The 14,809-nt window shown below is 55.4% G+C and overlaps 1 protein-coding gene across 1 annotated transcript; it reads right to left on the reverse strand.

The window, feature by feature from the left end:
- Positions 1 to 11: 11 nt before the first annotated feature.
- On the reverse strand, positions 12 to 2,426 carry AVPR2 (arginine vasopressin receptor 2). Its single transcript, XM_044235037.1, has 4 exons — positions 2,359 to 2,426; positions 1,898 to 1,951; positions 641 to 1,522; positions 12 to 438 (listed from the first exon to the last, which is right to left on the reverse strand). Exons 2-4 carry the CDS (start codon positions 1,920 to 1,922, stop codon positions 233 to 235), a joined length of 1,113 nt encoding a protein of 370 aa, XP_044090972.1. The 5' UTR covers positions 1,923 to 1,951; positions 2,359 to 2,426; the 3' UTR covers positions 12 to 232.
- Positions 2,427 to 14,809: the final 12,383 nt, after the last annotated feature.

Consider the following 14,809-nt stretch of genomic DNA (forward strand, 5'->3'; position numbering starts at 1 on the left):
AAGAGCTGGAACGTTTATTGGGGAGCGAGTGAGAGCGGAGGGCTGAGGGGAGCTAGAGAGGCTGGGACGAGGGGAGCGGTGGGGGGAGAAGAAGGTCCTCCGGCCCCGCCCCTGGGTGTGGGGGGGTCCCCTGCTGGGGTGGAACCCCCCCAAGCCCGGCATTCCCAGGGCCAGCCCCAGGTGGGCAGCGGGGTTTCACAGAGCTTCTAGAAGGAAGGCGCCCCCTGACTTCTCAGGAGGAAGTGTCCTTGGCCAGGAAGGAGCTGGCAGTGGCGCAGGACTCCTCCTGGGGGCCCGAGCTGGGTGGGGCCCGACTTCGGGCCCCGCAGAGCAGGCTCCGCAGCTCCGAGGAGACGCTGCTGCTGAAGAAGGCGTAGATCCAGGGGTTGGTGCAGCTGTTCAGGCTGGCCAGCAACATCAGCAGCACGAAGGGGGCCTCTGTGGGGGGTGGGAGAGTCCGGGCTGGGACTGAGGGTGCCTGGGCAGAGGTGCGGCGACGCCGCCTGCTCGCGGGGGTAGAGCGATCTGCGTGAACCCGCGGGAACTCCTGAGCCCAAGCCCGCAGTGTGCGTGGGGGCGCGGGTGCCTCTGCGGCGGGGCCTGAGCCGTCCCCCACAGTCCTAGCCGTGGCCGCACCCACCTTCCACCGGCGCCTGCGGGTCCCACGCCGCCCACAGCTGCACGAGGAAGAAAGGCGCCCAGCATAGCACGTACACGATCACAATCACCAGCGTCATCCGCACGGTCTTGGCCATGGCCGCTGACACCCGGGCCCCCTCGCTGGGACTGCCTGTCCGGTGCCCTCCCCGGCAAGCCCTGGCCCTCTCTGCTGGCCCCAGCAGCAGGCTCGCATGGATCTCCCGGAAGATGAGCACCTGGCAGGCAGCGATGCCCAGGGCCGGGGCCACGAACACCATCAGAGCGATCCAGGTGACATAGGCTCGGAGGCCCCAGGGCTCCACAAAGTGGGCCCAGCAGTCATGGACCCCACTGCCATTACCCACGTCACGCTGGGCAAAGATGAAAAGCTGGGGCAGGCTGAGAATGAGCGAGAAGGCCCAGGCCACCAGCACCGGCCGGTTCCAGTGAGTCCCACCTCCGTGGCGGTAGGCCAACATGGGGCGGCAGATGGCACGGTGGCGGTCCAGCGTCATGGCCAGGATCATGTAGGACGAGGCGTACATGCCCACCATCTGCAGGTACTTGACGGCCCGGCACAGGGCGTCTGGCCCACGGAAGCGGTCTGTGGCATCCCATACCAGCTGGGGCAGTACTTGGAACAGAGCCACGGCCAGGTCGGCCAGGCACAAGTGGCCAATGAAGACATGCATGGGTGCCCAGCGACCCCGCCGGCCCCGGCGTGCTAGGACCCCCAGCACCAAGCCGTTGCTCAGGGCCACAGCCACAAAGACTGTGGAGAGCAGGGCAAGCTCCGCCTGGGCGAGCAGCAGGTTCCGCGTGTCCAGCAGCCCCTCGCTGCCGTTGCCAGGTGGAACAGGGGCAGAGAGGGTCCAGGGCACAGCTGGGCAACGGGTGGAGGAAGAGGGCCGACTTAGGGGGTGCGCTGCACGGGGGCCCCTGGGCCCAAGGACATTCCAGCTGGCCAGGCAGAGCCAGGGGCTCGAGCAGCCATCAGCCTGGGCCTTCTGCTTCCCTCCAGCCTCCCACTTCCCGACTCCCAGCAGATGCCATTCCCACCTCATGTGGTAGGGAGGGAGGGGCAGCCCCAGCCCCCAGGGAACCCGTAGGGCCATGCCCTCCCTTGCCCACACCCACAGCCCGGAGAGGAGGGGGGAGGGGGTCCCAGAAGGAGGGGCTTCTCTGCTTCATCCAACCCCACTCAGCCTGCCCGGCTCATGCGGATGGAGGGGTGGGGGCCCAGGGGCAGGAACCTTACCAGAGGCGGTGGACGCCGTGGGCATGGTGGGGCCAGGGCAGGTGTCTCGATCGCCTGGAGGAAACATGGTACTGAGCTCAGCTTCCTATCAGAGGGGTCAGCTGCGTCCTGTGTCTAGACAGGGGCCCCGAGAAGGGTCCAGTGACAGGGTACCTGTGTGTGTGTGTGTGTGTGCGCGTGTATTCCAGCAGTGGGGACGTGGGGCTACAGCCCTAGTCAGATCCAGGTTGGTGACGTCTGGCCGCACTGAGTCAGCCACAAACCCCAGGGCCCACTGTGCTCCTCCCCGTACTGAGCCAGCTAAGACAGAGGGACGAACGCATCCCAGGACCCACCCGGGCAGCCCTACAGACACCCTTCCCCCCACACATCCTGAGGGAGTCCGGGAGAGGCGGCCATGGGAGGGCAGGGGCTGGGCGGGACAGGCCAGCTTGTCCCTGGGACCCCTTGAAGCCCCTTACCTGGCTGGGCTCTCTGGGCTCCAGGCAGCTGGGCAGTGGCCGGAGCGAAGGTGGCCCAAGAGCTCAGATCGGCTCTCCATCTCCTGCCCCGCCCCAGCCCGGCCTCTGGGAGTGACCTGCCCAGGAGGGGACTTCCTCTCCCTCCCCTCCCCCACGTGCCTCTCCTGGCCTCCTGCCTGAGGCACCGGGAAGTAGGCTCCTGGCCTCCTGTGCTGCCCTTCCTGTCCCGGCCCTCCCAGGTCTGTCCCCGGGACTCCTTTCCCCTCACTCCTGAGGGCCTGAGCCCTCCTAGGTGGGTCCCCAGCTTGGTCTGGGTGTGACCATCAAGCGGGTTCTACCCCGACCCCCGACCCCGGCCTGCGCCTGCGCTCACAGGGCCCACCTCCCTCGGAAGATCAGGTCCGGCAGGACTCCGGGAGATCGGTTAGCTCAGTGGCTCCATTTTATAAGTGGGGAAACTGAGGCCAGAGATGTGTGGGGCTGACTGAAGGGCACCTCGCTTTTTCATGGCACAGCTTGACTCCTTTCTCACACCAGGTTCTCTCTGTCCCTCTTGAGCCCCGGCGAGGAAGGGGCGAGAGCTCAGGAGTGTGGGCTCCTCCTGGGCCTACGAGGTACCCGCCCGTCCTCAATTAGGGCCTCCGGAGATGAAGGACAGGAAGGGAGGGGGTGGGGCGGGTTCAAGCCGGGCTTCTGCGCCCCAAGCGAGCCAGCTTCCTCCCCACCCTCTTCCCCCTCCCCGACCTGCAGCTACCTGTCCTAGGGGGAGGGGGCAGCTTCAGATCTCTGTCTCTCTGTCTCTGTCTGTGTCTCTGTCTCTTTCTCTTGCACACACACATGCCCACAAAGGCGGACTCGACCCGCTCACGTCCCTCTGAGGCTGGGGCTTCCCCTCCAGGCGCTGGGCCCTTGCTCCTTCCTCTCCTCAGCGCCCGACACCCCCAGCCCCTCCAGGCCATCCTTTCTGCCCTGTCCCAGGAGCCTCTTTCCAGTCCTCTCCTGCTCTTGCTACAAATCCCGGCCCTCCTCAGCCGAGCTCGGCACAGCCCAGCCCAAGGCAGTGGCCTGCACGTCTCCTAGGGCTAGGCTCCGGGCCCAGCTGACTCTGTTTTCCTGTTTGTCCGTCTTCTCTGATGACCTGCAAGGCTAAAGGCCGAAACGGCTTCACACTGACCAGGCACAAGTATAGCCCCAACTGAGGCCTCCCTTTCCTGGCCAGAGAGCCTGGCGGGGGTGGGGGTGGGGGGTGGAGGGCTGGACCCTATGGGCACAGGTTGCGGAATGTGACACCCCATGTCGGACCCCTTCAGCCCCACCCCCTAAGAACAAGAACATTCTCACTTTCTTCCCTGTAACTGCACTGCTGTTAATAACCCAGAAGCCTGCAACCAACTTTTCTACTGCTGTCCAGATCGACAAAAATGGTAGAAAGCAGGAGTTCTGGGCAGGATGCTAGAACAGATTTTTCACGGGAGAGCTAAGAGCCAATGGTAAAAAGTCACATCACATCCTCTGTCATGTGCATCCGCCCTGTGCCGGGGCCTTGCCTCACAGGTGGGATGGGACCTCCCTCATCTGTACAGGAGACCCAGGTGCCTTGCCCTCCAGGGCTGTGCGCCCTTGTGCACACTCTGCCCAGCAAATGGGAAGCCAGCCCCTGAAGGCTGACGATGGTGACAGGAGGGGCAAAGACCCAAAGCCCATGGAAGGGTCTACCTTCTCTGCCCACAGGGCCTAGCAGGACCCCCTCCCTCCAGCCGAGCCCTGAGGCCACTTTTCTCGCCCTCTCTGCTCCCTGTGCTCCGTGTTTCCTGTCGTTGAACCCGGGGTAAAGATCTTGGGGAAGTCCTCTCCCCTCCCCAGTGGTTCTCCCCTGGCTCCAAGAGGCAACGGGTATGTGTCCACATCCAGACCAGACGTTAAAGGGAGACAGGGCACACGGCTTGCCCCTGCTAGCCAGAACAGATGCTGGGGAACTTCAGGAGGAACTGAGAAGCCACCAAGGCCTGAGAGCATGCCAGAGAGAGTCTGGATTCTTCGCCAAGAGCTCCTAAGGCTGGGGAGCTCATGGCACAGGGGCAAGTGCCACGTGGGCACTGGGCCAGACTGGCCGAGTGCCCTCTCCAGCAGCCAGGGGCTGATCAGAGACGACAGGCCCCAGGCAGGCCCCTGCCCCAGCGCCGCCCCCCTCATGGACTGAGAGCAGGACACTGACCTGGGGACCAGTTGTCCCTGAGACAGGATGGCAGGCAGGGACTGTGGAGGGGACACAGGAGGGATCCCTGAGAGGTATGTGGGAGGTGGAACTCACCCCAGGGAGCACTGAGAGGCTGGTTGTGAAAGGATGGAGAAGGGCTTGGTCACGGGGCGGACCAGTTGGCCTCAGTGGGCCTCGGGCCCGGGGACGGGACTGAGCAGACAGCCCCTCCCCCCACCATGCCTCCAGGATTCCATTTGCAGAAAGGATTCCTTAGGTAGCCAAGGTGTGAGCCTGTGTGTCCCCCAGCCCAGTGTCTGAGTAGAAGAGGACAGAAGGCCTCAGGCCGGGGCACTGGGCCTCCCAGTCGCCAGCCACCAGGGCAAGGGACCAGAGCTGGCAGAACACTTTGCTCGACAAACGGCCCATGCTGAGGGCCCTGTGGCCTGTGTGCAGAGGTGGAAGGCCCCGGGCCCTGCCCCAGGGACTGCAGGGTCATGTGCCTCTCCAGCTGAGAGGGCTGGATGCTGGGGCAGAAATGGTGGGATCCTGTTAGCACGTTAATGGATCAGAGACATTTCTCAGGCCCTGAATAAACTCTTGAAGGAGCGTTGAGGGATGAGAGAGGAAGAGGAGGCAGCGCAGCCCATCGAGAAGGAGCGATGCAGCCAGGAGAGGAGCAGGCTTGGGGGAGCCTGACGGCAACCAGGCGCCTCCAAGAGCCTCCCATGGCACGAAAGAGCCCTGGGGCAGACGTTGGGATCCAACGGGGCAAAAACTCATTTAATAAAAACACGTGGGACATGCATGGCTCGAGGGTAAGAGCAAGACACAGTGTCCACTCACCTGAGGTCCAAATTCAAGGGAACAGCAGTTTTCAAAGTTCGACAAAGCCTGCTTGCCCGTTTCAGGAGGAAGGAAAGTGGCACTTGGATTAGGAGCCCCGAAGGCGGGGAGGGGCAGGGTCCCCAGCAGGTGCCGGGAGCACCCCTCTTCTGGGCTGATGACCTGGGAGGGGGCAGAGGGCAGCTGGAGCCTGGCAACCACGATCTTTCTATTGCTATAAATTCATCTTTTCTAGAATTTTATATAAATAGAATCGTAGAGTATGTAGTATCTCGTGCCTGGGCCCATCTGTTGTATGTGTTAGGACTTTGCTCCTCTTTTGTGCCAAGTGGGGCTCTGCTGGCTGGGCCTCAGAGGATCGGCTCCACTGCTAGGTGGTGAACATGGGGCCATTGCGAGTCTGAAGCTGTCACAAATAGTGCGCAGGACCCCGTTCCTCCGGAGGACGCCCTCGGCGCTGAGAACCTGCGGGCCTACTGCTCCGCCTCTGTGCGGGCTGTTGCCTCTTTGGTCTGAACTGTTTCAGCAGGATTTTACTGGGGGTCTTATCTGGCATTTTCCTTGTGATGAATGATGGTCAGAACCTTCTCACATATTTATTTGTCACTTTCTTAAATTAAAAAAAATATTTTTTATTTGACACAGAGAGAGATCCCGAGTAGGCAGAGAGGCAGGCGGGGGGCGGGGGGGGGGAGCAGGCTCCCTGCCGAGCAGAGAGCCCGAGAGCCCGATGCAGGGCTCGATCCCAGGACTCTGGGATCATGATCTGAGCTGAAGACAGAGGCTTAACCCACTGAGCCACCCAGGCGCCCCTATTTGCCACTTTCATAACAGTATTTTTGTCAAGTCTTTTGTCAACTTTTACAAGTTTTCCCCATTACTGAGTTGTGAGAGTTTTTTTCACTTTTAATATATTTTAGATACTTCTTCGAAAGCTGTGCATCGCAAATATTTTCCCCAGTATGTGGCTTGCGTTTTCGTTGTGCTAGTGGTCTCTTTTAAGTCATTTCTACCCCCAGCGTGGGGATCAAACTCACCAGCCTGAGATCCAGAGTCACGTGTTCTGCCAACCTAGCCAACCAGGCACCCGTAACAATCTCTGTTAAAAAGCAAACTTTTGGGGTGCCTGGCAACGCAGTAGAATGTATGACACTTGATCTTAGGGTTGTCAGTTAAGCCTCACACTGGATGTACAGATTACATGAAAAACATTAAAAAATAAAATTTGGGGGGGGCACCTGGGTGGCCCAGTGGGTTAAGCATCTGCCTTCGACTCAGGTCATGATCCTGGCATCCTGGGATTGAGCCCCGCATTGAGTTCCCTGCTCAGTGGGGAGCCTGCTTCTCCCTCTCCCACTACCCCTGCTTGTGTTCCCTCTCTCGCTGTGTCTTTTTATGTCAAATAAATAAAATCTTAAAAAAAGAGATATTCTCCTATGATTTATTCTGCAAGGTTTATATTTCTAGCTCTAACATTTAGGCCTGTGACTAATTTCAATTTAAAATTTTTTAAAGATTTTCTTTACTTATTTATTTGAGAGACAGAGCGAGAGAACACAAGCAAGGAGAGAGTCAGAGGGACGGGGGAAAACACACTCCCCACTGAGTAGGGAGCCTAACTCGGGCCTCAATCCCAGGATCCCGGGATCATGACCCAAGCCAAAGGCAGACATTTAACTGAGAGGCACCCCAACCTCAAGTTAAATTTTGTGTGTGTTGTAGGTTAAAAGTTTAGCTTCATTCTTTTGCATGTGGATATCCAGTTGTCCCACACCATGTAGTCAAACAACTGTCCTTTCCTCACCGAATTACTGTGGCAACTTTGCCACAAATGGGTCACATGTGCGGCTCTGTTTCTGGACTCTCACTTCCGTGATCTGTACACCTGTCCTTACACCAGGGTTACACTGTCTCGATTACTATAGACTTAGAGAAGTCTGAAATGAGATAGTATAACTTCTTCAACTTTGTTCTTTCTCAAAATCATTTTGGTTAGTCTAGGTAAAACAAAATCAGCTTGTCAGTTTCTACCGAAGGAAAAAAAAAATCCTGCCAGGATTTTAAAGATTTCTATTTATTTTAGAGAAGGAGAGAGAAAGAGAGCTCAAGTGCAAGGGAGGGACAGGGGGGAGGGAGAAGGAGAGAATCTTGAGACTCCGCGCTGAGCACGGAGCCCGACATGGGGCTTGGTCTCACAACCCTGAGATCATGACCCGAGCCAGGATCAAGAGGCTGATGCTTAACCCACTGAGCCGTGCACGCACCCCTCCTGCCAGCACTTTAATTGCCCTTACATTTGAATCTAGAGACACGGATCTGAATCTGTCTAGAGATAGATCTTGATAATGGGGGCCCTTCAAACCCTCGAATATGGTATTCTGCTCCATTTGTTTACGTTCCCTTAATTTCTCTTAGCAGCATTTTACAGTTTTTGGCTTACAGGGTTTCCATATGCTATTAAATTATCCGCAAGGATTTCATATCTTGGATGCTTTTGCCGAGGGTACTTTTCAGAGTTTTTTTTTTGTTTTTTGGGGGGAGGGGTTTTGGGGGGGTTTGTTTGGTTTGGTTTGGTTTGGTTTTTAGGCACACACATTTATGTAAGTTTTGCAAGACACAGGAAACTTGTAAGGAAATGAGGAACTAAAAATATGGTGAAAACAAATGCTTTTTAATTTCTTTTTTTTTTAAGATTTTATTTATTTATTTATTTGAAAGAGAGAGAAGGAGGGAGTGCATGAGTGGTGTGCAGGGCAGGTAGAGGGACAAGTGGGCTCTGTGCTGAGCCTGGAGCTCAACGTGGATCTCAAACTCATCACCCTGAGACCATGACCGCAGCTGACATCAAGAATCAGCTGCTCAACTGCCTGAGCCATTCCAGTGCCCCAACCAATGGTGCTTTCAAATGTCGTGACTTGATTGTCTGTTGCCAGTATATAGATATGCTATTGATATTGTATATTGACTGTTTAACTGTGACCTTGCTAAACCTACTCATTAGTTCTGCTGGTTTTTGTGGATTTCTTAGGGTTTTTTTTTTACATGGATAATAATACCATGTCAAATAAAAACACATTTCTTTCTAATCTATGTGCCTTTTATTTCTTTTTCTTGCCTTATCACACTAGCTAGGACCTCCAGTGCAACAATGAGTAAAAGGGATGAAAGATAGCCTTGCTTTGTCCCTGATCAAAAGGGAAAAGCAGTAGTCTGTCACCACTAAATAAGATGTTAACTGTGGGGTTTTCACAGATGCCCTTTACCGGGCTGAGGAAGTTTCCCTCTATTCCTACTGTACTGAGACCTTTTATCACAAGTGTTTTTCCTGCATCTATTGAGATGATCATGTGGTTTCTCTTTTTTGTTGTTGCTCTGTTAGTATGGTTAATTACCTTGGCTGATTTTCAAATGTCAAAGCAAACTGGCATTGCTACTTGGTCATGATGTTTTATCTTTTTAGATGTTGCTGCATGTGATTTGCTAGGATTTTGGTTAGTATGTTTGCATCATGTGTATTCAGAGGCATACCAGTCTGTAGTTTCTTCTTTGTGCAATGTCTTTCGTTTTGGTAAGATGAGATGGGAACTGTTCCCTCTGTTTTTTGGAACAGTTTGTGTGAAGTGCTCTTCTTTTTTCCATAACATTTGGTAGAATTCCTTAGTGAAGACATAGGCCTGGAGTTTTCTTTGTGGAAATGTTTTTAGCTACAAATTCAACTCTCTAAATAGATATAGGATTATTCAGGTTATCTATGTCATCCTGGAAGAATTGGATAGCTTGTCTCTTTCACGGAAACCATCCATCTCGTTTACCTTGTATTGTAATGTATTGGCATAAATTTCCCTTACTATCATTTTTTTTTAAGATTTTATTTATTTTTTATTTATTTGACAGAGATCACAAGCAGACAGAGAGGCAGGCAGAGAGAGTGAGAGGAGGAAGCAGGCTCCCTGCAGAGCAGAGAGCCCGATGTGGGACTCGATCCCAGGACCCTGAGATCATGACCTGAGCCGAAGGCAGCGGCTTAACCCACTGAGCCACCCAGGCGCCCCCTTACTATCATTTTGATATTTATAATATTTGTACTGATATCTTCTCTTTCACTTTTTCTCTTTGTTTTCTCTCTTTCATCTTTTTTGAAAGATTTATTTATTTATTTATCAGACAGAGAGCTCCCTGCACAGGAGCAGGGGGCATGGCAGGCTCCCTGCTGAGCAGGGATTTTTTTTTTTCCCCTTTCAGGACTCTGTTCTGGACACTGAGGATCCTGGGAGCCCTGCGTGGTCCCTGCTCTGCGGGGACCCAGCTTCTCTGTCTCCCTCTTCCCCTGCTTGTGCCTGTGCTCTCTCTGTCAAATAAGTAAGTAAATAAATAAATCTTAAAAAAAATTCCCTGAGAAATTTTTCTTAAAAACTCCTTCAAAACTTTTTCTTAAAAACTCCTTCATTTCCTCAGGGAGATAATAGACGAATATTCATGAAAGAAGAACAGGGTGCTCTAAAAAGGAAGAGTCAAAGAACCGAAGAGAGCTTTCTGTGGTAGGAAATTAGACCACGCAGGGCTCCCAGGATCCCAGGATTATGACCCACTGAAGACACACACTTCGCCCACTGAGCCACCTGGGTGCCCCTCCTCAAGGAATTTTAAGAAAATCCTTCCCTCATGGTCCCATTTCCCACAAACTGTTTTCACCTTCATTCCGTCTTTCACGCTTGCACGTGACGCTCCCTCCGATGCTCACTGATCCTTGCTTGTCGTCTCATATTTAAGAACGTCAGTTGGACGGCGCGCCCGGGTGGCTCAGTCGTTAAGCGTCTGCCTTTGGCTCAGGTCATGATCCCAGGGTCCTGCGACGGAGCCCCATGTCGGGTTCTCCACTCCACGGGAAGCCTGCTTCTCCCTCTCCCTCTCCCCCTGCTTATGTTCCCTTTCTCGCTGTCTCTCTCTCTCTCTCTCTCTCTGTCAAATAAATAAATTAATTAAAAAAAAAGAGCGTGGGTTGGAAGCAGCCTTCGTGGTGGGGCGATGCGCTGAGCCATGTTAGTGGAGAATCCTGGTATCACTGTCTCTACCAGGTCTGCAGTGGGGACAGAATTCAGAATCCGCAAGCATCTCCAAGTGGGCTGGGGGCTGGGGCTGGAGTAGCCGTACACTCGGGGCTCTGGCCGCAGTGACCTCTGAAGCCAACTCCTGACCCCATCCTCCAGCAGGGGCGACGGTGGCCTGCTGAGGGGCCTGGAGGCTCGCACGCTGAGGGCTTGTCGGGCATCCGTGCCCGGCAGATGGGGCACCGCGATCTGTCCTCGTGGAACCGAGCCAAGTCCACGCCCCGTGCAGACAGCTTGAGGCCATACGTGCTGGATCGCGGCGACCCTCCTTCAGCCAGCCTGTCGGCCACCTCCGTCCCGCTCTTCCTGCGCTGGGAAAAGCAGGCGGATGGTCGTTTGTTGGCGACTCTGCTCCAGCCCCAGCTGGTGAAAGCAGGGCTGGCTGCAGGCACCTGAACGAATGAGGGCAGGGGGGCCAGAGGGCTGCGTGGCGGGTAGGTAAGTGTTCATCTGCCTCTCCTCCTGTCCCCAGCATGGTGCCCCCCGGCTGTCCCCGGTGTTGCGCAGCCAAAGCGCTCTTCGTTTCCCCATCTCCCAAGAAGGAACTTGCTCTTCGGCTGGGACGGGGGACAGCATGGAGGGGTCGAGCTGCCTCATACATAGAGTTGCATCCATGTCCCCACTGCTGCTGTCTCAGCCCTGGAGACCTGCCTTTCTCTGCCGCCACTGTTCGCAGTCCGGGCGGAAGGGCAGGGGAGGACTGCATGCGTCAAACGTCAAACGGGCAGCTCTGTTCAGAGCCTGGGGGGGGGTCGCAGGAAACCCAAGAGAAGAGGTGGTTTAGGCAGGCTTACACTGCACAGGCCAAGCCAAACGCCGACCATGTCACGGCTCCCGGCTGTGCTCACATCTCTACCCGGTGACTGACACACAGGCCAGGTCTTAGCCGGCAAAATCCCACGGACTGTGTGGCGTAAACAACAGACGTTCAGTTTTTCACAGTCCTGGAGGCAGGTAGTCCCAGATCGAGTTCTGATCAGGTCGGTTTCCTAGTGAAAGTCCTTTTCTGGGCTTGTAGGTTGTTGTCCCCTTGCTGTGTCCTCCTTCAGTGAGGAGAGAGATGGAGGCAGAGAGAAGTCTCTGCTGTCTCCTTCCAAGGACACTAACCCTATTGGATCAAGACCCCACCCTTATGACCTCATTTAACCTTAATTACTTCCTTAAAGGCCCCGTCTCCAAATATGAGGGTTAGGGCTTCAACACAGGGCTGGGGGGAGTCGGCAACATTCAGCCCATTGCAGATGTCCACGCTGCATACGACAGAGCCTGCCGCATCCTTGGCCCCCAGAGTGGGTGGGCCTCATGCAGCCCACTGAGGACCCGAAGAGAAGAAAGAGGCTGAGTGAGAGGGAACTCTTGGGCATGACTGTTCCAGCTGCAACACAACCTTTTCCTGCCGTCAGACTGGAACTTTCCCCAGCTTGTTCTTTAGATCTTAGGTCGTCACACACACACACACACACATCCTGTCCGTTCTGTCTCACTGGAGATCCCTGACTAATGCAAATGACATTCGTCATTTCCCTCCATGAATGGAGAAACTGGAGCCTGTCGAAGGCACAGGGGGCACGTGGAAGACAAAGAGGTCCTGTGGGATCTGGTAAGTTGGGGACGGGGGTCGACGGACTGGAAAGCTCTTAAGAAACCCGAATGCAGGGCTGGGAGAAGGGAGGAAGTTGGAGAACAGGAAGGGACAGATTGGAAGTCACGCCAACAAAGCTGGCATTTGGAACTTAATATGACAGAGTGATTGTGCGAATGATGAGGTCTATAAGGCATAACCGTCAGAAGGGGAGGCTGAGGTGAGGTCAAGGTCTTTGGAGATAAGAAGGTCAGGAAACTGAGAGGTGGGAATGCTGTGTGAGTGAGGGGAAGCCACTGGGGAGTGAGGCAGAGTGACAGCTCAGGGAGGAACAGAGGGTGACCAGGCCCAGGGAGAAGAACATTAAAGGACCCCGGCCTCACTCCTCACAGCACAGCCACTGACTTGTCCCACACGGAACAATCCAGGAAAGAGAGCAAAGAGGAAGGAGCAGGACACTTTATGACTCCCCAAAGTGGCCCGCCGCCACTTGTTTCACTCCGTTCATTAGAAATGAGTGCTCAAGGGCACCCGCGTGGCCCAGCTGGTCAAGCATCCGACTTGATTTCCGTTCAGGTCATGGTCTCAGGGTCGTGAGATGGAGCCCCGCTTCAGGCTCTGCGCCCATCAGGGAGTCTGCTTGAGATCTCTCTCTCTCTCTCTGACCCCACCCCCCCCAATAAATAAATAAATATTAAAATAAAAGAAACGAGTCATCAAGTACAGCCCACACTCAGGAGGAGGAAAGGCGCCACCACCTCTCGACGTGGGGACCGTCAAAGACTTTGGCGCCACCAGTTAGAACCACCAGAGCAGAGATATTGACGGACTTTGGGCTTTATTAAGAATGCACATGGAAACAGCTAGAGTAACTACTAAAAAATTCATACAGCACTTCAAAACAGAAAAGGAAATGAAAAAGAACACAAGTTCAATCTATCTAAATGATGACAGTATCACAGGAAATGGCTGGGGCTTCCTTTTTAAAATTTATTTTATTTTATTTATCCATTTGTCAGAGAGAGAGAGCACAAGCAGATGGACGGGCAGGCAGAGGGAGAGGGAGAAGCAGGCTCCCTGAGGGGCTCCATCCCAGGACCCCGGGATCATGCCCTGTGCCCAAGGCAGATGCTTCGCCAACAGCCACCCCAGCCATCCCTGGGACCTCCTTTTAATGTGCCTTTGAGCTTCCTGCCCAAGCACGTTATTTCCCAGACTGCGCAGGGCCAGCCAGGCTCTGGGAGACAAGTTGGATTTTGCCAGTTAGGCGCACTCACCTGAAATGTGGAAGGCTGAAGGAAGGGGAGCCCATCCTTTCGCTTTGCCGAGCTCTTCTCCTGCTCGGTTTAAAGGACAAGGAAACACGGGGCTCCAGCATCCACGCTCCCACGCTTGGCCTCCTCTTCCCACAGCCCTGACTTCCTGGTCCCAGCTCGCTGATCCCTGACTCAGGCCAGCAGCGATATCTTCTTGATAACCGTAACCCACACTTACCCTGGGGGCCGCCCGTCCCCCGACCTGGCTGATGGTGGCAGAGGTAGCTGGTCCTTAGGGAGACTGGTTTGGAGCTGCGCCGCCCCCCACCAAACACTCCCCTCGGGGCCTCTGCAGGGGCTGTGTCTGTGACCCCCGTTTTCAGGCTTACAGCACCCCTTCTGCATCCTGCATTGAACTTTCGCCGATAGCTGGTGGGGGCAGAGAGAGCAGTCTGGAACCAGGTCAGACAGAAAGCACTGAATAAGCCGGCGAGAACGAATCTGAACGCGTCGCAAACAACCCCCCCCACGGCCAACTCAACCCCACAGGTAAAAACCAGTGGCAGAAAAAGGCACCCAGTAACCCGGCAATCTCACTCCTCCGTCGGCACAGAAACGGGAGTGCGCCAATGTGGAAACCTGTATGCTTGCGCTCAGCTGAAGCCGGTGACTCCTGACATGGCCTTTGCCTTGTGGGGGGTGGGGTGGGGTCTGAACAGACTCTGGGTGTCTGCTGTGAGGAGCTCTGGCCACTGACGGGGGAGGTGAGTGGCCTCCCAGTGTCCCCAGTGAGCACGCGGCTCACTTCCTGTTCAGGATCCTCTCTCCTTCCTGGCCTCACTGCCGTCGTCGGCCCCTCCATCTCAGCCCACAGAAGTGGGAGAACAGGCTTTTCCGTCAAATAGGAGCCAGCGCAAATCCCTGCTCTGCCATTTGCCTCCTGGGTGACCTTAGGTGAGTCGCTTGACCTGCCCTAACCTCAGTTTCCTCATCTGTGAAGTGGAGGCCACAATGGTGCCCACGTAACTGCCTCTGGTTACAGTCCCTGGACACATCCCTTGAGCTCTTGTGACTTTCGTCACCTCCCCTGTAATACGGGCTAATAATGACTGACCTCCCCAGATTGCTTATACAAGACCCTGTGCTCAGAACCAGGGCAGGCCCGAGATTCGGTGTCGCGATGGGGATGAATGCTGTCGTGGTCACTGGCGCCGAACCCATCAGTATGCACTGGGGAGAGCGCGCTCTCTGGGCTCCGTCCTCTTCCTTCACTCCTGTCTTCGCTGTGGCAGTGTTGGCATCAAACCCTATATTCCCGAAAAGGAGGAAAGGGTTTGTGCAGTTGCGGCTGGAGAGGAGAGAGACCAGGCCTATCAGAGGTGGCATCAGAGCAGGCAGAAAGCAGGGAGCATCTCAGCGCTTCTGCCTTGAGTGCCCAGGACGCCCCCCGTAGGGAGCTCTG

This window comes from Neovison vison, chromosome X, assembly GCF_020171115.1.
Source record: "Neovison vison isolate M4711 chromosome X, ASM_NN_V1, whole genome shotgun sequence".
Lineage (NCBI taxonomy): Eukaryota > Metazoa > Chordata > Mammalia > Carnivora > Mustelidae > Neogale > Neogale vison.